Genomic DNA, 21,997 nt, shown 5'->3' with positions numbered 1-21,997 from the left:
GTTGGTCTGTAACACTGTCCTATGTAACCAGATACAGCATAGCAGTTATGAATGTAATTTACACTCCCCTTTGCATTGTGGACGGCAGCACCTACAGGTTTATCTTCATCTGGATGGGTTAGGACTCGACAGGGTTACCAACTTATACATACATGCACACGCATTTACACATAGCTAAGAGTGTTATTACTTTGTAAACAGTATGTATGGTTTGCAAACTAGCCCTACGCATTTGATATACCTAAGTTTAGGTTTATAATGGAATAATGTAGATGTGCCGTAAGATTTCTTGCGTGAGTCTGTATGCGTTAGTGTCACGCCAGATGCGTGAGACTTGGCAACTCTGTCATGATCGGACATAAGTGCTAAATAAATGTCATATGTTAACTTTTTAACTATTGATGGCATTTTATACTTCCAGAAGTATTTTTCCACAACTGTGTGCATACCCCATCAAATCAATGGCTCGCGTTTTTTTCTCTACCTTGCATACATGTTAATCGTTTGGAAATACAATGTTGTACAAAGTGTAAGGTCAAATTAATACGACAGATCCTTTCACATACGAACTAGTACGTGAAGAGTAGCTAAAATTATTCCACAACTTTGATCAGAGCCAGAGTTCGGGTCCGCCTTGGGGCCCGAGGACACTGCGCCGCACCATGGCCGAGCCGGGGGCAGCGGCGGCCGGCCAGCTCACGGCCTGCGCCCTCAGCTCCTGGACGTGTCCCAGGCTGCTCTTCCTCCTTGTGATGCTCCCTCTACTTTACCTGCTGCGAGTGCCGTTTAAAATCAGCGATAGCCTGACCTCAGGTGAGCCTGAACAGGGAATAATAGCGCGATCGCGCCGGGTACCGAGTAGCTCCAGCAGAACAGCCCGCAGGTCGCGCCGTACGAGCGGAGTGACGGACGCCATTCCCCCCGCAGGAGAACATGGTGCCATCGGCAGAGAGCGCAGGTTAAAATGGCTGCTTTACGCTTCTCTTTGCAAAGGTTTACTGGCTGCGTGTGGCTCACTGGCGAAAAGCGGGGTATAAAATACGAAATGTTTTTAAATTAACTTTCCAGCGCGTCTCTGTTCAATGCGCCACGTTGTTTTCCCGGATCCAGGGTCGCGTCCGGGGGCTGGCCGCCGCTGCCCGTTTCCGTGTTTGGTGGCGCCGACCTTTGGTGTGAGGACAGCGGCGTCTGTCAGTATCCGTTTAGGGAAATGCTTCAGCTTGGGGCCGTTTCACCCGCCGGCCGCCTCTGAGCCCCGGGTACCGGACGGGCTACCGGACACTTTCGGTTCTGATTCCGCATGTGAGTGTTCAGCCTTTTTATCTCCGGGGTTAGATTAAGTTTACAGTTGTAAACTTAATCTAAATCATAAGTATTGTGGATATACATCCCATTAATAACCAATTATGATTTTAATTTTACGCTTTAAAGGTGCACATAACTTGTAACATGAGACCTGGAAACAAAGTGGCGTTAAACTCCTTCGGGAGGCTGCATTGGCGGTCCGGCAAACGGCGCTCTGCTGCGGGCTGCGCTGCTGACGTGTCTCGGGGATAAGCGCAGAAAAAACACGCAAAAATGCACAAAAACTCGCACTTATTCTGCTCATATAGAGGTTCACCTAATGAGCGTTTTAATGTGTTTAGCACGGCTGCTGCGCTTAAATGACAGGCGAAAGTGCTGCCTCGGATGCAGACAGTGCCTCCGTTTTTTGTCACATGTTCTGTTCAATACAGAAGTTAAGGGGTATTTTAGGGAGTGTTTTTATGCCACGAAGTCGCGTTTCTTGTTGCAGCTTCGTGTTTCAATATCACCATTTTAAGTGATGTTTTTATATCGTCAGGTAAGCCGAGTTACGTCATGCCGTGGATTTCTACAGGGTGTTCATTTGTAGTGAGATTTTTGTAGTGAGATTTTTGCATGCTATGATGTAATGCCATTAATGTGTCTATAGTTTGTCAGTAACACAAACCTCTATATGTGTTCGTGTGACTTGGCATTAAGGTTTTCCACGTCGCTTATGCACAAGTGTCTGATAGGCAAAAGATCTGTAGAATAATAAAGTTTGCTTTTCTTGCCGTTGCCTTACCGGCATAAGCAGAGCTTTTGTTGCTTTAGTATAAAGCACCACAGCTGAGAGTGGCTTTATTTAGATGTAGTTTGGCAAGCAGTAATCTGAGCCCGGCTGGCCTGGGCCCGACAGCCGGACCCAAAGTTCTTGAAATATATGTAATATGTATGCGTTAATGATATGTGTGCGCGCGTGTGTGTAGGCCTATCATATACATACATACACACACAATTGTACTGGAATGGAACTTGAATCTCCTACCATTACAATACATAAATATCACTCTGCAGCTACATAAAATACTCTCCTCACTTCACTGCTGTCTTATTATACAGCTCTCTCTAAACAATCACTCCGCTATCAGTACCTAGGCTAATTTCCCTTCATCCATTTCTTATTTGCCTGCTCAATGGATTAATCAGATGCTTAAGAAAATAACCTGATATTGCTGTTTTTCCTGGGAATATAATTTTTTTTAAGTGAACTATTATCCTTATGAGTAACCTACAGAAGACTTGCATAGTCGGCACCAAAACTGTGACGGAACAGCTAGTAGAGTTAGAGTAAGGATTCTGCCACATACTTAGCATGTTACATAAATTGGGGTCTCTCTGGGATAAATCTGCCATTTCCGCCGGTTGTAATCTAACTTTGAGGTGAATGCAGGACTGTCACCTTCACGTATTTTGGTTCCAGTGAGAACTGGGGCAACTGCATTTTGAAGATAATGTGCGCAAGCCTGCAAGCAGCCAGATAGGGGAGAGTTACCATGACAGCCAAGATATGTCCCAGGTAGCTGATGCCGATACATTAACCAACATGTAATGCATCTCTAGCTTTCATTGAGACATCTGTACTGAAACAGAAGCTGTGCAGATAACGACAAATTAGACTCTGAGTGACTCAGGAGCCACATCTAAATCCACTCCTTCCCCATACATATTGGGTTAGTATTTCAGTGACTGTTTTACTAAACAAATAGCTAGCAGTCTGACGGATGTGATTCGCCCAGTGAAACAAGCAAGCTTCGTTCTTTCGGACAAACAAGAATGCATTTCCGTCCATACTGTCGAAAGCGGCCCTTATTTCTGTTAGTGTAGAGTATTGGGGCGTTACAGAGGGTCACCAGAAATGGTCCTTCTCTTCTACCAGTTTGATCCTTTCAGTGGAAGTCTCTGTTGTGCTGGGAAGATGCCACTTTGCTGGGTGGTTGGTCGGTCCCTGTTGATTTGTTTCTGTCATATTCCCATATTGAGGAATCTGGCTATAGTAATCACACATCTCACATAACTTAGTCACATGGCTGTCTTGGTGGGATTCTGATTTTCTTTATTGCCTCATTCCTCATTGATTATTTGTTTGAATACCTTTTGACATATTTATTAGGGCATCTGCTTCGGTTGATTTTTGAACAAATTTTGTCTTCAGTCTTCCTTTTTTGCCTCCATCACCCGTCTGTGTTTTACGGGACTGCAGTTCCTCTTCTTGGCAGCAGGTGGTAGCAAATGAGGAAGTGGAGATATTTGGTAGGTCATGACTAACGTTGCATTCGTGCAGAGATCACGTCCAGCACACTCCTGCGGCCCCGCTGGGGTAGATGTCTGATCATCTTTCAGTCTTTAAAAGCTAAATGAATGATCCTATCAAAGACTTTCTCCAAGCTGTCAGTGTTAGTAAAGTGTTTACAAAGCCTTGCTTAACTGATTACATTCTTAAAGGCGACCGTAAGCACCTTCCTGCTTTAGGGCTAGAGTCCTTGCATTTGAAATACAAGCTGAATTGTTGTTAATGTGCTTTGACTGAACTGAGTTTTGAAAGATGTTGAACGTCCTGGTTTTTCCCCCCAAAGTAAACAAACCTCATGGTGAAAATGACCACTTCTGCTTCTGAGAGCATTGTAGATAAGGCGGGAGATGTGGCAGAATCCTTCATGAAATTTGTTGAGAGCTAGATTGTGGAGTTTGTAATCTTTAGGAGTTCGGTGTTTGCTAAATGACCATTCCTTTCTTTACTTTGAGCTTTGTGTGTGTACATATCTATATCAGATGATAAATGTAATGTATTATATTCATTTACCCAGTCAGTTCCTGTTGTGAGAGTAAGCACCTTATCTGGAACAGGAACTTAAATATTGTAATTCTGTATGCATTTTATCAAACCACACACTGAACATATTTGGGCAGGGTTAAAAGGGGTTTTTTGAGACATAAGATTTTATTGATTTAATTAGTTATCCATTTTCTTAGTGTCAGGACTGATGTTTCCTCCGTGTCGCCGGTTTGTCATTAACGCCTGACGTGCAGCCAGTGACAGGGACAGTTTTGCACGTCGGATTGGCTACATTGTGTTTTGTTAACCGTAACGAAGTCTCTGCTTGTGGCTCATCCTCCGCCGTCTGACGATTATCCGTGGAGCGTTTGAACTGGCCACAGCTGTTTTTTGCGCAAATATCATGGGAGACAAAGTAGTTCCAGGGCATTGAGGTGATAAGTTGAAATGTGATGATCTGTTTCTGCATCTGCTTTACGGACCTCCTCCTTACTGACTGAATAACTGACTGACTGTTTAAGGTTCCGGTCTTGCTTGCCTGCTTGTCTCTTGTGCTGCAAGCAAAGAAATTTTATTAATTCTCTTATCCAAAACGGCCATGAATATCCAAGGCACTTGTCCCGTACTTGTTTTCAGTTGCCTAGCAACCTGGATGAGATACTTGCCTTGGTAATTGTCCTTATCAAAGTGACATTGTCTGGAAATATGTGGTTTGCAAATCTCCCAGCACACTCTCCAGTAAATTTCAAGGGGTTTTTTGTCTCCTTGGGGCTTTTTGAACATTACTGGTGCATCGCTGAAAAATCTGTGCGCCAGCTGGAAGCTGTTTCTCCACCGATCCACTCATGTAGCCCCGACTCTCTCACGTTAGCTGGTGTCTTTAGTAGAGTTGTCCATCTGTGGGCTTGTCCTGATGTTTATAAAGACGACTAAAAGCATCCACTGTATGCAGAGCCTGTCCGGTGTACTGAATGAGCCTCTTCGCAGCACTGAGAGAGCCTGGACGGCGGGGGGAGTCAGTGCCCCCGATGGGTGCCAATGAGCCCCCCCCTCTCCCTCCCTCCTTCCCCCTCCCCCCCCCCCCCCCCTCACTGGCTTTGTCCTGGAGGATGGCGGCTGAGCCAGTACCTGCCATAAGGCAGGAATGTGTGGGAGGGGGGGAGCCAGCTGAGCCGGCGGCGCCAGACCCAGTCCAGTCAGCCAGGGCCCGGTTCTGTTAGTGAGCTGTCCGACAGTCATGAGAAAAGCAAAGGAAAACAGTTTGTGAAGGAGAGCGACGTGGTGTATGTATGTGTATGTGTGTGTGTGTGTGTGAGTGTGTGAGAGAGAGAGAGAGAGAGAGAGAGAGTGAAAGTCAGGGGGGTTAGGGTTAGGGTTATTTTATCATTGGGTTATTTTATCGTTGGGTTATTTTATCGTTGGGTTAATTCATTCTGCAAATTCGATGTGAATTTTCCAAAGTATTTTGAGTTTGTAGTAAAATGTATTTATTAGACATTGTTCGTTCTAAAAGTATTTATTACATACATTTGCATCTCATAGGATCTGTTCCTGTATTGATTTTTTTTTTGTTTAAATGATTTAAATTATTTTGAAGTTAGTGTCTGTGAGTCTTGGTCACAGTTATTAATCTGAAACACAAAGAAAGCCCCCCCCCCCCCCCCAGTAATAAACCTGCCTGCTTTCAGCACAGTGGAGCTGAGGTGTCCCTCTTCTCCAATGGGGGAGGGGCTCCTCATGTGTACTGCGGGGGAGGGGGTGACCCCAGTAGACATCCTATTCTGATTGGCCTGCCTCACTCCCCCCCTCCCCGGCCACCCGGCATCTGTCAGTTGTCGGCAGGCGCATGACGTCACAGCCCGTCCGCACGGCCGGTGCCATTGTCTACCCGGGGGGGGGGGTTGAGGGGGCGGGGGCAGCCCATTGCAGTATCTGGTTTCTACTTCACCTAGTCCAGCCCCTCTGCGTCGGGGGGGGCGGACAGAGAGCGGCTGCGTATGGCCACACACTCAGACGCCCGCACAGCTCATGCCGCCGCGCTGGATGCTTCTCCGGACCCGTTTTAAAGCGCCGTCGTCTTTCTGGCTCGTTCTATGAGTGACGCTGTAGTGGAGAGCCCCCCCCGGCATGGAGCTGCGGCTGCATTGTGTGCGTTGATGACCCCCGCTGTGTAGCTGCCGCTCACCGCCCCCTCTCTTTCTCTCTCTCTCTCTCTCTCTCTCTCTCTCCCTCTCTCTCCCTTCCTCCCTCTCTCTACACCACAGCGCCCAGCCCAGCCATGTTCGGCACTGAATCTTCACGTAAGTAGCCCCCGTCACTCGGCTCTGGACGTCCATGCCCCCCCCCCACCCCGGGCTGCATGCACGCCCCTGGTCCCCGTCTCCCTCGCCGCCATCGCCGCGCCTCCTCTCTCAGTTGCTTGTTTTTGTTTGTGCCTCGATCTCATGGATCGCTCCGTGGGCTCTGGGCTCTACCATTTTGCGTGGAGCAGCAGCGACGGCAGGCAGCCGTGCTGAATCCATCCCCCTGCTCCTATCCATTTATCCATCTCCTCCTCTGCTCTTCCCTTCTCTGCTCTCCCATCCTTCATTTTCAGTAAAGGCTAAATGGCCTTTGGACTCTGTCATCGCTGTGAGCTCCACTGGCTCTCAGACCTGAGCACTGCCCATTTTCACGGCACTTTAATGCGGGCCTTTCGTTTGGTTTGTTCCTGCCGTTGTGCTTGATGGTCGCGTCGCTGCTCGTATCGCGCTGAGCTGCAGGTGTGTGAACGAGCGCGATTACAGGCACCTGACATTTATCATCGGAACGTTTGAATCGGCTCGTTCTGGTTGTGTGATGCTGCCATGTCTTTTTTTCCGTTACATAACGGCCATTCGTCAGTCCTTTCTCCCGAAGCAGCAGTGCATGATGGGACTGTGGATGTCTCCGTCGACTTTCCCATCTTCCCGTTTGCCGGTGATTTTAATTCACGGGCACTTCCATTGCACCCTGACTATTTTTTTTTTAGCTAATAATTATGTGGGCTAGATGCAGCTGTTTGTTTAGCTTGTGTTTTCGTAAGCTGTCATGTTTCTAAACTTGCCGATTTATTGTTGGATGAATTTGCATTTGTGCCACAACTGGGTGGTTAATTTTGCACTGGCTACGTAGCATGAAGAGAGAACCATAACATGGCTTAGACTAAACATGATCATTGTTATAGGAGTAGCATAAAATTATTTCAGAATTGCAATGAAATATTTTGGAAAATGCAAGTATACTTGAACCATAGACTCTTAATTCAAAATCTGTCCATCTTCTAATTGCTTATCCTGGTCGGGGTCGCTGTCCCAGCTAGCGTGGGGCTCCAAGATGGGGTATGGGGTGCTGGGGACAGCCCTGAGATCTCCACACACGCACTGAGTGGAGCGGGATTCAAACCCAAAGGGCCTCCACGCGCACTGAGCGGAGCGGGATTCAAACCCAAAGGGCCTCCACGTGCACTGAGCGGAGCGGGATTCAAACCCACGCGCACTGAGCGGAGCAGGATTCAAACCCAAAGGGCCTCCACGCGCACTGAGCGGAGCGGGATTCAAACCCAAAGCGCCTCCACGCACACTGACCGGAGAGGGATTCAAACCCAAAGCGCCTCCACGCACACTGACCGGAGCGGGATTGAAACTCAAAGCGCCTCCACGCACACAGAGCGGAGCGGGATTGAAACCCAAAGCGCCTCCACGCACACTGACCGGAGCGGGATTGAAACCCAAAGCGCCTCCACGCACACTGACCGGAGTGGAATTCAAACCCAAAGGGCCTCCACGCACACTGACCGGAGTGGGATTCAAACCCAAAGCTCCTCCATGCACACTGAGCGGAGCGGGATTCAGACCCCTAACCCTAGAGGAGTTCGGCACAGGTGCTGCTGACCGGTTTGCGGCAGTGTGTTTGCCTCCCTGTTGTGCACAGGTAGCCGCTCACTGCTGATCGGAGGGCTGTTCCTGGGGGGGCTCCTGTGATGAGTTGTTCGGATGTAGCCTCAGAGTAACATCCTGCCCAGGATGCCCATAATGCTTCGGGAGGGGGGACAGTGGGTTCCAGGTCTGCCAGTACACAGGTTCCTCTGTTTTACTTCTCACCCTGGAGAAATGCTTAAAGCAGGTTCCTCCGTATGGAGGGGCAGCTCCTGTATGTGGACATCACTGTTCAAACCCCAGTATGACAGTTACCCAGGCATCAAGTCACTGAGCTGTTTGCTTCCGTGGTGTAAATATGATCTTTCTGATGAGCTTTTTCGGAGGGTTTGTCTGTTGCCAGTAGCTTTCTGTTAGCTATGTGTCATCAGTGTGGTCATGTGTCCGTGCTGGAGGAGTAGAATCTGAGCCGTATTTTCTATGTGGTCCTCAGAGTTAGTCAGTGGTGCCGTTGGTGGTATTTACATCTGGGTCAGAGAAGCATTTAACACAGTTTGTGTGTCTGACTTGAAACGGGGTTGCACGTTTGTGAAATGCATCGTAGTTGGCTCCTCTCTTCTTTTTTTATTTTTCTTATTTTATTATCATTATTATTTTTTTTAAAGGAGGGGGCAGTGTGTAGCTCAGTGGGCTAAGTGCCTGTGATCAGAAGGTTGCTGGTTCGAGCCCCCCTCAGTAGAACAGGCACTTGTATGTGGGCCCTTGAGCTCCCCGGGAGCATAAAGGTGGCTGCCCTTTGCTGTGACACCCCCCCCTCCCCCCCCCCCCAAGCTTGCTCTCACCTGTATGTGTGTCTGTGTGTCTCAAGGAGAGTAAAATGGGGTAAAGCAAAATAAGAATTTCCCCAGAAGGATTAATGCAGTATCACGATACTATGAAACTTGCACAGCTTATTTTATAGGCTCATTTCTCAGGCTGATTTATTGAGCTAGCGAAGCATAAGGAGGGTCTGGGACAGTTACGGCTGCGATGCTACAGCTCTATGGAGATCTGGGTGTGTGTAAGAGCAGCAGTGTAACACTGATCTCAGGTCAGGTAGAGAGTGAAGTGGCTTCCACCTACTGGCCCCCCAGCAGTTAGATGTGCTACCACCGGGCTGACAGTCTGGGCTGGGGGAAGAGGTTCAGCAGTGAGAACCTTATGTGCAAAGAGGGCTGATTTCAACAGTGGGTGTCATGAAATTTGTGGCTTTGCGTTTTCAGCCTATTTCTGTATACTCATACAGACATGGTGTAACTCTCTGGTTAATGCATATTGAGCTGGATTTATGAGCTCAGCTCTGCAAAAGCTGCTGTGTGCTGCAGAGACCCGGAGTGGTTCATCTTCTCTCTGCCACTGACACGCACAGATACGCTCTATTGGTAAATTGATTCCTGTGTTTTCAGGAACGGTGGTGACTGAATTCTTTGACCTGCCTTCATAAAGACCTCGGTCTCTGCAAAAATAAGAAAATGGAGCACTATTCCCCTTAATCCAGACACTGAATAATCTAGAATAATTATTGAAGAATGTTTTGTTATTGGATACATAATAACATTGGGAGTGCATTTTATGACAAACCCCAGGGTTTCCCAGAAGGGGGATAGACTTAATAACAGCAACAACAACAATAATAATAGTTCCACAACCCTGAACAGAACAAGTGGGTACAGAAAATGCATGGATGGATGGATGGATGCCATAATGTATTATTGGGACATTATTATTATTATTATTATTATTATTATTTATTGTTGTTGTTGTTATTGTTATTGTTGTTGTTATTGTTCTTGTTAATGTTAATGTTAATGTTGTTGTTAGCTTGTTCATTTTGACTCATGGTTACTATGTACCCGTGATCCTGAAATGGTTACCGAAAATGGATGGATGGATGGTTGCCCTGTAACAGACGCCATTCCTGTCCTCTAGGGGGTGCTGTGTGGCAATGCGGGTTAGGACCTGTGGTTGGGAGGCCACCAGTTCAGGTCTGTCTGCAGGGTGATTTCACCAGTGGTGAAATGTCTTCTCTTTGTGTTCAGTTTCCCACCGCCGTGTTCAGTTTCCCACCGCCGTGTTCATCAGTGTGATGACTTCAGTCCTTCCAACTTCTTTCTTCTTATCCACTTTCTCTTTTACCTTTTCAAAAGCTCTGGGTCTTTCTAAAAAAATTGTCTAAAATAAGACCAATTGTCTGGTCGTTTGTGCTTAAATCCCGGGAGTTCGAGTCCCCTTGTTTTGTTTTGTTTTGCTTGTGTTTCCTAAAAATCTTTGTCAGTATCAGAACTGTTCCTATTTTCCTTTGTCCATGTTTGACATCCATAAAGAGTCATTCTGACCTTAGATCTCTTTCTAAAAGTCTGCAGCATATTTTTTTCACCGTTGGATCCTTTGATTGTTTGGATGACACAGAAAGTTCTATAGCCTCTGTCAAGCTCTGTCTGTGGTCCCGGTCGTCGGCCTCTCGCTCTGTCTATGGCGCTAAAGTTAGTTGCCTGGCCATAACCTTTGTATTCTTGAGTCCTGGCTTTTCACTCTGTCTTTTAACTTAACATCTTCAGATGGCTCTGGCTGTCTGCGGCCCCGGTCGTCCGCCTCTGGCGCTGTCTGCGGCCCCGACCTTGGTCTTTGCTGTCGAGCTCTGTCTGTGGCCCCGGTCGTCCGCCCGTATCTCTGTCTGTGGCCTCGGTCTTCGCTGTCGGTTCTGTCTGTGGTCCCAGTCGTCCGCCTCTGGTTCTGTCTGTGGTCCCGGTCGTCTGCCTCTGTCTGTGGTCCCGGTCGTCTGCCTCTGTCTGTGGTCCCGGTCGTCTGCCTCTGTCTGTGGTCCCGGTCGTCTGCCTCTGTCTGTGGTCACGGTCGTCTGCCTCTGTCTGAGGTCCCGGTCATCTGCCTCTGCCTCTGTCTGTGGCCTCAGTCTTCACTGTCGGCTCTGTCTGTGGCCCCAGTCGTCGGCCTCTCGCTCTGTCTATGGCGCTAAAGTTAGTTGCCTGGCCATAACCATTGTATTCTTGAGTCCTGGCTTTTCACTCTGTCTTTTAACTTAACATCTTCAGATGTTCTTCATCTTCTGCTATAAGTGTTAACAGGTTATGAAGTTTATTCACAGCTGCAAGCTGCCTGATTCCAGTCCAGCTTCTCTTATCATGCGTTATGCTTTTATTGCATGTTGTAATTACTTTAAGAATGTTGTAATATGCATGTCTGTAATTGCTCCTCTGACGAAACACTGAGAGACAGTATGTTTTTATTGTTAAATTACTAATTTGAACTCTTTTATTGGTTATTTAAATTTAAAGTTGTTTTACTTTCTAAGCTTTTTGTTATTGCACTGATGTTGGTCCTCCTCGGTGTAGCTTTAATGTGTTTGTATCTGCTTCTGTGCCTCAGCGAATGGCACTGAACAGCTACATGCACCGAATCCTCATTCCTGTTGCTGTGTAATGAGCACAAACGGGGTTTGCGTGGATGGGAGCGAGAGTCTCCATAAGGGAGAGCGATGCTTCCTCAAGCACTTCTTACTGACTGTCGTCATTATTTATGGGTCTGTTTTTGCATGTTTATTCTTGCCTGGCGTTGGCTGCCGTTACCGAGGTTCCCAAAGAATCCGTTGCCAGGAGAATCTCACGTTTTCTCATTAAAGTGGCCACAGCAAGGCAGCACGGCAGTTTATTAACGGTAACTGTAACCCCTGACCGTGATGCTACCAGCACTGTCCACATCATCATGTTGGCGTTTATTTCCTCCTTTCTGTCCCTTTGCTGCTGGTAGGTGGCGCTATAAGCACATTCTATGCACTACTGCAGTGGTGGCCAGTCTTACCCGCAAAGGGCCGCAGTGTGTGCGGGTTTTCGCTGCAGCTCCCTAATCGTATTACTAATTAGAGGACTGATTGGCTGAGGAGTCCTCACACCTGGGTTTGAACAGCTGACCTACAGGTTATCCCAAAGACCTGCATATACACCGGCCCTTTGCGGATAAGATTGGCCACCGCTGCACTACTGCCTCCAGGTGGGGCTTTGTACACATATTCATTTAGCAGCTGTTTTTTTTTTCCCCCTCCAAAGTGATGTACCAGCGGTATCAGAGGCAGGGTTTATGAGCTTGCCTTGTGCAGTTGGAGTCGAGGGCCTTGCACAAGGTCACACGATCACTCTGCTGGTCCTGGGATTCTAACTGCAAGGTCACACGATCACTCTGCTGGTCCTGGGATTCTAACTGCAAGGTCACACGATCACTCTGCTGGTCCTGGGATTCAAACTGCAAGGTCACACGATCACTCTGCTGGTCCTGGGATTCTAACTGCAAGGTCACACGATCACTCTGCTGGTCCTGGGATTCTAACTGCAAGGTCACACGATCACTCTGCTGGTCCTGGGATTCTAACTGCAAGGTCACACGATCACTCTGCTGGTCCTGGGATTCTAACTGCCGAATCCTTTTCTGCTGAGTCACCATCAGGCGCTGGAGCTTTTCCGGGCTGATGGGCTGGCTGTGGGCTCCCAAGTGGGCCGGCGCTCTTCCTGAAACGCCCCCTTGTTAAGGGAGAGTGGGCACTTTGCTTGGTGTCGGGGCGCAGGCCCAGCTGCACGCCGCTGAAGTGGCTTCGCTGCCAGGCGTGTGCCAAGGCCACAAGTGCCGCCTTTGTCTGTCGTCGTCGCCCCGGGCGGGACATGCAAGTCGGCAGGGAGGGCGGCAGCTGGGGCCAGACGGTGTCTGTGTGTGTGTGTGTGTGTGTGTGTGTGTGTGTGTGTGTGTGTGTGTGTGTGTGTGTGTGTGTGTGTGTGTCTTAGAAGTTATTACATTGTGGGGACCAGATTTCCCCACAATGTGATTCAAAAACCTGTAACTTTTTACCTTGTTGGGGACATTTTTTTGGACCCCACAAGGATAACTTCGATTTTATAAAAATCTGTGACTGCAGTCAAAAAATTAAATAGCCAAAAGTTTTGTATTTTGTTTGGTAACTTATGGTTAGGGTTAGAACTGGATAGGGGTTGTCATATTTGGGATTTGGATTGTGCCCATAGAAATGAATGGAGAGTCCCCACAAAGATATGGATATATGGACTGTGTGCTTTTGTGTGCGTGTACCTGTGTGTGTCGGGCTGGGTGTTAAGGTTTCATTTCCGTTTTGTTTGCTATTGTGATCGTACATCACACCTCGTAGGGATTATTTACAGGCAAATTCTGTGTCTTCACTGTTGTGGCTGTTTAGTATCGCCCTATGTGACGCAACGCTTAATTTTTCTGCTCTTGTCCACAGTGAGCATGTTCCTCAACACGTTAACCCCCAAGTTCTACGTGGCTCTGACCGGAACGTCGTCCCTGATATCTGGTCTCATCCTGGTGAGCATAAGGCACGCGGGTCAGACCGACGTCAGCCATTTGTCCCCCTGCTTTAACTGAAACCGCCTCTTTCAGGCAACTCGATGTCACCGCTGCTGCATGCTTCATAACCTTTTGAGTCCAAGAAGGAATTGTCCATGTTGTAATTTGTGAACCATAAAGGACTGAATCATTATGTCTTAGGTTGTTAGTAATTTGGGACCAAAACAAACATCTAATACGCGGTATGCCAGTCTGTATTTACGTTTGGTCCTGGGAAGGATGAAGTACATGCCTGATTAGGGCTTAGTCTGTCTCAGCGTGTTTTTAAGCCAGCAACAGCTTCTAAACTTCACACTGAAATGCTTTGATCTTGCAGATATTCGAATGGTGGTATTTTAGGAAGTATGGGACTTCCTTCATCGAGCAGGTGTCCGTTAGTCACTTACGCCCTCTGCTGGGGGGAGTCGATAACAGCTCACCCAGCAACTCCAATCCCAGCAACAGTGACGCAGATTCCAGTCGACAAAGTGTGTCAGGTAAACGGCCTCTGTTTGCATTATTAATTGTTGCCCAGGTTCATGCTGTCACTCTAATGATGTCTCCTGGAGAAAATAAAATAATTTGTAAATGTTTCATCTTGAATAATTTATTGATTGACTGGGCAGCACTGGATTTCTGTTTTCAGCAGACTGCTGTGTACACAGCTATAGCTATGTAGTACTCTATCCGTACTACTGTAGTACTCGTCAACACCCAAATGCTTTATCATAGGCACATGGTACGGACATTTTCGCTCGTCCCGGATGCATGTTGGTCTACAAGCGACAAGCTCACTTTGTAATGCATGATGCAGTGCCCCCTACTGTTGATTAAAGTTTTTTTTCCCCTTGTTGTCACTGGCAGAATGTAAGGTGTGGAGGAATCCACTGAATTTATTCAGAGGGGCAGAGTACAACAGGTGAGTATGTGGTCTCACGTGTCAGTCTTCAGAATTACACTTGAAACTTCTGGAAAGTTAAAAACATCCCTGGTTTGATGACAGCAGCTTGAAGCACTTGTGCACGCGTGTGACAGTTTCCTCTGATGGCAGCCTGCTTTTGGAGCTGCTTGTGAAGTCTTTCGGTTAGCTTAGCATTAAGCTAAACTTTCGGTTAGCTTAGCATTAAGCTAAACTTTCGGTTAGCTTAGCATTAAGCTAAACTTTCGGTTAGCTTAGCATTAGCTCACTGCTTCCGTCGGATGCCGCTGTTACCTGAAGTGTGTTTGAATGGCAACATGCTAGTCTGAACCAGTGTTTTCTTGGGGGGGTGCTGATCCTCACATCAACCCAGGCCACATTTTTGCTCCCTTCCAGCTCCCAGCACACCTGTACCAGGTATTCTGTGTTCCTGATTGGCTGAGAGCTGGGAAGGAGCAAAAATGTGGCCTGGGTTGATGTGAGGATCAGCACCTTCACTGTCCCTCTCAGCGGCACTTGCCTTGCCTTTCTAACAGGAGTTACACTTAAACAGCAACACATGCTATAGCATAAGAAGCATCTGCTTTGTTACCCCTGGGATGTAGAGGGTTAATTTTGCTGCACTCACCTTAACAAATGGAAGCACTATGCTGTGTGTTCGGCGCTCGTTTATATACTCCTGGGTTATTCCTGCGCGGTAAATACAGTGTTGGTGTCCCCTTCTAGCACCTATAGGGTATAAGTAACCACAGACGTTCACTGTGCGTGTGTGTGTCTGCCTGCCTACCAGGTACACGTGGGTGACAGGGAGAGAGCCGCTCACCTACTACGACATGAACCTGTCTGCCCAGGACCACCAGACCTTCTTCACCTGCGACTCGGACCACCTGCGCCCGGCCGATGCCAGTAAGTGATGCCGTGGCGTCGGCGTAGATCTGTCTGTCTCAAGCGAGCATTTTACTAGAGTCACCCTCAAGGATCTGTAGCAGCTGGTCCCCTGACTGTAGAGCTTTATAAGAGGCATCTGACAGTGTCAAGGCCTCATGGGTTTATATACCCTGGGGCGTGAATTAGTGATAAAGAAAATGACGCTTCATGAATCATTCGCTGTATTTTTTGACCCTGCTGGTTTGTGGAGCATCATTTTTGTCCATCACTAGCCTACATTCCAGGTACTCCAGGTTCTGTGCTGCCACTAAGTTCTGGTTCTGGCTCTGTTCTGGTTGTGTGTAGTCTGTGCTCAGCATGAGTGTTTCCGCTCTGACAGTAATGCAGAAGGCCTGGAGAGAGAGGAACCCTCAGGCCCGGATCTCCGCCGCTCATGAAGCTCTGGACATAGAGGAGTACGTACCCCCCCCCCCCCCCCCCCCCCCACCTGTTCCCCATGTCCGCTGCTGTGCTGCCTGCCTCTCGGGACGGGACATTCAGGGTTAGTGTCACTGACAGAAACGACCCTACTGTGCTGCAGCTGTGCAACTGCGTACATCCTACTGGCGGAGGAAGAGGCCACCACCATCGTGGAAGCCGAGAAGCTCTTTAAGCAGGCGCTGAAAGCTGGAGAGGGCTGCTACCGGCGCAGCCAGCAGACACAGCACCACGGCACGCAGCACGAGACACAGCACAGTGAGTACGACACGCAGCACGAGACACAGCACAGTGAGTACGACACGGCAGCACGAGACACAGCACAGTGAGTACGACACGGCAGCACGAGACACAGCACAGTGAGTACGACACGGCAGCACGAGACACAGCACAGTGAGTACGACACGAGACACAGCACAGTGAGTACGACACGGCACCATGGCACGTAGCACAGTGAGTACGACACGGCACCACGGCACGTAGCACGAGATGCAGCATAGTGCTAGTGAACGCTCTCATATACACACCAAGCCGAACCATCAATAGCACATCACCGCCACACACAAGGCAGTGCATAGTTGAAAGCAGCCGATCTCCATGCACTTCCTGTCTGCTTGGTGGCTCCTTTGCCACATGCTGACCTTCCTATTTCATAGGGACATTCCCACGCTCTGCGCTGAGCAGCCGCGTTGCGGCGATGTCCTCTGTCCCCTGCAGGAAGAGACACTAATGTCCTGGTGTATATTAAGAGGCGGCTTGCCATGTGCTCCCGGAAGCTGGGAAGGACACGGGAAGCTGTCAAGATGATGAGGGATGTAAGTGAATGATAACCTGCGTTTACTTGAGGTACACTGCCATTTCCCGGCCACATGGCGGCGCGATGAGGGATGTAAGTCAGTGATAACTTGCCTTTACTCAAGGCTTATTGCCATCATCACACTGTCTGAACCTGTGATCTGTGATCCAGTTGATCCAGCTGCCTGTAGAGCCATTAAGACTCCTGTGTGGAGTTTTTACATGGTGTAACCAGCCCAGTAGCTTCGCGGTTCCTGAATCTGGCCCCTTTTCATCATAGGATCTGAAACGACTCCGTTTCATTTCTCCATTGAGCTGCTCAGTGGCAATTTCCCCAGTGATTATTTAACGAAAGTGGAGTGGTTTCATTAATGGATGTGACGTAACCATCCGCAGTGACTCGGTTTTGCTGTGTCCTGAGATTTCTTAACGCGATAATGATGCAGTGGAGGTGATGTGTATTAATTTACACTGTTGGCCGTCCACCCGAATCCAGCCTGTAGCAGAGTGGAGATCATGACTGTCAGGATAACAGTAACGCTCAGTTTTGAAACCGTGGCCAAAAAGATGAAAGGTAAAGGGAAGAGGGCTGATCAGAAATGTATTTTGGCCAAACAGTCAGGGGCATAAGAACTGGAGGGGGGGGTACATCCCCCCCACCAAACATTTAATTTGGTTTCATTTGAACCTGCCAAATAATAGCACTTTACATAAACTTAAGTGGTGCTCTCCAGTATCGAACTCTCTCCTACGCTCTTGCAAAAGCTAAAGATTTTTTTAGGCAAAAACCTTCCTTTAGATGCTGGATGATCCCCTGCAGGCCCAAAACTTTCAGCTTCCACCGGGAAAAGCACTCAGTACTTTGGATATGGGAGCATCCCAGGCTACATAGGACATGAGGCAGGGGGACACGCTGCAAGGGAGCAGCTTGGTGGATGGCGGGACACGATCACAGTAATGGCCAATCTCAGCACCCCAGGCCAGTTAGCCTTAAGCTCCATGTTCAATTGTGCTGTCATGCTCTTCAGCGCCATCTGCTGTGGTATTACATGTAACAACAGTTGTATGTTTTCCAGTTAATGAAGGAGTTCCCTCTCCTCAGTATGTTCAATATCCACGAAAACCTGCTGGAGTCCCTGCTGGAGCTGCAGGCCTATGCAGATGTGCAGGCCGTCCTGGCCAAGTATGATGGTGAGTTTCAGGCTCAGAAAACCAGAGGTTTGCTGGTTCAAGCCTATGAAGCGGCCATGACCAGTCCGGTGAACCTAGATTTCTCCACTGTAATACACAGCTGTATTGTGGAATCATCAGGGTCTGGATGCATGATTAATTAACAATAATTATAATAATAATTGACAATAATAAAAAATAACATATTGTGTCAGCGGTGCTTTGCAGTGCACTTTATACTTGTACCAAACACAGAAGGAAATTAACAGAAGGTTTGTGTGACTTAATTTATGGTTTTAGGTGTATTATCGTGTGAATTAACAGTAAAACATCAGTAACGGGAAAAAAAAAATGTATGAAAATATACATGTTCTGGAATATATATATACAGAAACCACAGCTGTCCTTAGTATGAGGCTCCTACTGTATGTATGTGTATATATTGCAATTAATTTAAATCCTGCACTCAGTTATCCGCTTAATGGCAGTGCTTCTGCGACGCCCTCTTGTGGAAGTAAAATTTAAAAAGTGTTCTTTCATTAATTTTCTTTATTTTCCTCCAGTCTGTACAGCTAATGGACGAAGCAGAACTGTAGAATGACTTGTCTTTTCCACAGATATTAGTTTACCCAAATCCGCAACGATATGCTACACAGCAGCGCTGTTGAAAGCCAGAGCTGTATCAGATAAGTAAGCAAACCTGTTTTTTCAATAAAGATTATTAGCAGATACTTCTTTGATCTGTCAATTAAAGCATGAAGGAATGTTTTCTGTTTGTGCGATTTTAGAACGTAACAACATAAAGTTACGAACGAGAGGAGGCTATGCGACCCTTCGAGTTGGTTTGGCGGGAATACCCCCAACTTCCTCATTGAAATTACAGCCCTCTCGTTCGTTTGTGGTTCCTGACCTTTGACCCCACTCCGTCGGCAGGTTCTCTCCAGAGGCAGCGTCACGGCGAGGCTTGAGCCCAGCAGAGATGAACGCTGTCGAAGCCATACACAGAGCAGTGGAGTTCAACCCACATGTACCCAAAGTGAGCAAGCCAGCTTCCCTCAGTACTGTTATGGTTCTGTTTTTTAAAATTTTGTTTCCATTTTTTTAAGACATTTATATTTAGTTTAGTATATTTTAGTTTCAGTTTTGGGATTGACTGAAAGTTATCTGATCTTTAGTGAATCCCACGTGAATACACAATGATCTTTAGTGAATCCCACGTGAATACACAGTGCACGTTATGTACTAATGTCTTCAAAATGGACAAAACATGATCTGGTATCCTAAATGGTAATTACAACCAAACAAATAATTACTTAATTACAAATAATTGAAAACTAAACGGTATTTAAGAATAGTAACAAAGTATTTGATGTTTGTTTTCATTTCAGTTTACGAAAACGTTTTCTGATAGTGTTAAGGTTACCGTTAATGGATACTGGCTCCTGTTACTGTGACGGGGGCTGGGTGCGTTACCCGGGTGACCTGATCTACGTGTCTTGTCCCTGCAGTACCTCTTAGAGATGAAAAGCTTAATTCTGCCCCCCGAGCACATCCTGAAGAGGGGTGACAGTGAGGCCATCGCCTACGCCTTTTTTCACCTACAGCACTGGAAGAGGGTGGAGGGGGCACTCAACTTGCTGCACTGCACCTGGGAGGGCAGTGAGTAGCCATCACCTTTGACCTTTTAGCCCCAGTGCTCAGCAGCCCCCCCAGTGCTCAGCAGCCCTCGCGTTATCTGCGATCATTCCATGAGTCTCAGTCCTCCCTGTGCAGATCCCATGTGTTTGTTGTGATCATTCCTTTCGTTTGTGGTTCAGCTTTCCGGATGATCCCATACCCCCTGGAGAAGGGTCATCTCTTCTACCCGTACCCCGTCTGCACAGAGACGGCAGATCGAGAGTTGCTACCAAGTAAGTGATACTTCACTTTGCCCCCCCTTCTTGGGGAATGGAGTAGAAAAACCAGCAGTACCTGAAAATGAGAGTGAGCTACCTCAACAGTTTCAGGTACCTAGAGCTGCTGGACAGTTAAGGTTTTTTTATGCTATGCTAAAAAGGACCAAACGGGTCAGAACACACCTGAGCTTTGGGTTAACCTGCATCTTCCCCTTGTTCGTGGGAGTTTTACTTACACAAAAATGTTCTGATGCATTGGTTGGACCCACCTCCTCTACAATCTGATTGGTTATCTCTCTGAGCCAATGATTTTTCATTCTGCCTTCAACATTTTAGTGTAAGTAAAACTCCCATAAGCCTTCGTCTTATTTACAAATCAGGGTTGGGGCCATTCCAAAATGCAGTTGGAATTCGAATTCAATTCCAATTCTGTTCCCCATAGTTTTTTTTTCCCCAATCCCAACTCCAGTTCCATTTCCTGATTTGGATTGGAATTGATGAAAGCATTCCGGAATGGCTCAACCCTGTTACAAATAAGTGCTTAACCGTAGCACCGGACTGACGGTGCTATGGTGTGTTCAAGCTGACTGAACTCAGCATAGCTTTACGGTCTCTCCTCCTCTTCCCACGTGTAAGCAGTCTTCCACGAGGTGTCAGTCTACCCCAAGAAGGAGCTGCCCTTCTTCATCCTCTTCACGGCCGGTCTCTGCTCCTTCACTGCCATGCTAGCCCTCCTCACTCACCAGTTCCCAGAGCTCATGGGGGTCTTTGCAAAGGCTGTGAGTACCTCTGATCACGCCGGCTTCATGACCATCACCAGAGCAGAAGCTATATTTGTACCACACACTCCCAAAGAGGCGCTGAACCGTAAAATCTGTGTACAGCATTCTAGAATTTTATCTTGATAAAACGGGCATCAGACAATGAAATTTCAACACTGTCATCAAGACCCAGCTCTAGGTACATGAAAGGCCACCAGTCACAAATTAGAGTAGCAAAGGTGCAATGAATCAGCCACTGTGGGCATCTGTCACCACAGTACTGCACGTTTAAGGACAACATTCTGTCATCAGCTCCTGTTACCAAATGTCATGAAGCCAGGAGATAAAGATCAGTCTCCCTTGAATGAAGTGTTCAGCTAAAACACAACGCAATTAATTTGAAACATACTCTAATGAGCCCTTGAATCAATAATTTTTTCTGCTGCCCACTTAGCCTTTTATCAATAGATCGGTTTTGCTGACACGTAAGGGATTTGCCATGATCTGTGGGAATTCATCAGTTCTCTGGTTGTGTTGGTTTGTCACCAGTTAAATGTTGGTCTGCAGGATATCACATTATATCATCATCCCGATTACATGATACATGCCCGGTCACCAGAGCTTTAGATGATGGGCGTAAACATTTGTCCGGACGCCAGATTTTCAATACTATACGATTATCTGCATAAATTCGGCGCATCTTTATTAAATTTGGTTAGCAGAGCAGGCCACATGCTGCTGTTTGGTGTGTTATGTAAGCGATAAGCACTGAAGTGGCGGTGAAAAAAGGGACAGCTCAGCACCCACAAAGTCTTTTAAAAGGGGAGATCTTGTGGGTAAACTAGGTAGAGATACGATGGTGGTGTGGAGGTACAATTTGCAGTTTAAAGTCCGACACATTTATTGAACATAATGATATGCTAAATTTATACAGTTATTTAACGTTTGGATGCCACAATACACGTCTAATATTTTATGTGTATTACTAATCTGCTTACTAAATTATGGCCGTAAGTAAACCAATATGTAAATCCGTATAGTACCGAAGAGCTGGTGTCCAGACTAATTTTGACACCCATCTGAAGCCCTGGTGATCATTGCACATGTGCCCTATAAACACGATGTGATAAGGTGCAGCCCTAGTTAAATGGTGCTGAACTAGGGAAAAACGCTACTGCTGATCCATCTAGTTTCACTTCAGCAGTAGCAAAACTAAAACCACTATTCTAAGAGCAAGTGGAAATTCCCTAGTTTGAGTGATTTCATTCTCCTTCAAAGCATTTAAATGTTTTACTGAGATGGTTTTCAGTCATTGGCTGAGATGATTATGTGGAAGTTCCTCCCCTTACAGTGTTTCTTATTGGGTTCCTCTCCAGTTCCTCAGCACCCTTTTTGCGCCACTGAACTTCATCATGGAGAAGGTGGAGAACATACTGCCATCCAGTCTGTGGCACCAGCTGACACGCATCTAGGACTGAACCGTCAAGCGGCCCTTGAGCCGAGGTCTTGTGGACTCCAAAGGCATGATGGGAAAAGGGAGAAGCAGTATTGCCTTGGTTTGACTTTTCGTTTCCATGTAAAACTGGTTTTGTTGTACAGTAAGGTGGTTATCATCTGCCTTCAGATGAGAGCTGAAGGGAAAAATAAAATTAATTCAAAAATTCAAAGGATAC

General features: G+C 47.2%; 1 protein-coding gene across 13 annotated transcripts; it reads left to right on the top strand.

The window, feature by feature from the left end:
• Nucleotides 1-622: 622 nt before the first annotated feature.
• LOC111842386 (suppressor of tumorigenicity 7 protein homolog) lies at nucleotides 623-21,991 on the top strand. Of its 13 annotated transcripts, XM_072708092.1 has the most exons (17): nucleotides 829-958; nucleotides 1,111-1,302; nucleotides 6,385-6,420; nucleotides 13,316-13,398; nucleotides 13,757-13,916; nucleotides 14,284-14,338; nucleotides 15,129-15,244; nucleotides 15,606-15,681; nucleotides 15,807-15,994; nucleotides 16,421-16,518; nucleotides 17,575-17,689; nucleotides 18,286-18,358; nucleotides 18,602-18,704; nucleotides 19,177-19,327; nucleotides 19,486-19,578; nucleotides 20,200-20,342; nucleotides 21,701-21,991. In XM_072708092.1, the coding sequence occupies exons 1-17, from the start codon at nucleotides 934-936 to the stop codon at nucleotides 21,794-21,796; spliced, it is 1,803 nt and encodes a 600-aa protein (XP_072564193.1). In that variant the 5' UTR covers nucleotides 829-933; the 3' UTR covers nucleotides 21,797-21,991. The 13 variants fall into 13 exon arrangements, with proteins under 13 accessions (XP_072564195.1, XP_072564198.1, XP_072564205.1 ...); XM_072708094.1 differs by lacking the exons at nucleotides 829-958; nucleotides 1,111-1,302 and adding an exon at nucleotides 623-813; XM_072708104.1 differs by lacking the exon at nucleotides 1,111-1,302 and having other exon boundaries at nucleotides 820-958.
• Nucleotides 21,992-21,997: the final 6 nt, after the last annotated feature.

This window comes from Paramormyrops kingsleyae, chromosome 1, assembly GCF_048594095.1.
Source record: "Paramormyrops kingsleyae isolate MSU_618 chromosome 1, PKINGS_0.4, whole genome shotgun sequence".
Taxonomy (NCBI): domain Eukaryota; kingdom Metazoa; phylum Chordata; class Actinopteri; order Osteoglossiformes; family Mormyridae; genus Paramormyrops; species Paramormyrops kingsleyae.
This window is presented reverse-complemented; position numbering and strand designations above follow the sequence as displayed.

Coding starts and splice junctions, on each gene's coding strand:
- LOC111842386 (XM_072708089.1), top strand. CDS start 1,083: ATGCGCCACGTTGTTTTCCCGGATCCAGGGTCGCGTCCGGGGGCTGGC. Junction 1,303..6,384: donor TTTCGGTTCTGATTCCGCAT/GTGAGTGTTCAG, acceptor TCTACACCACAG/CGCCCAGCCCAGCCATGTTC. Junction 15,682..15,806: donor GAAGCTCTGGACATAGAGGA/GTACGTACCCCC, acceptor ACTGTGCTGCAG/CTGTGCAACTGCGTACATCC.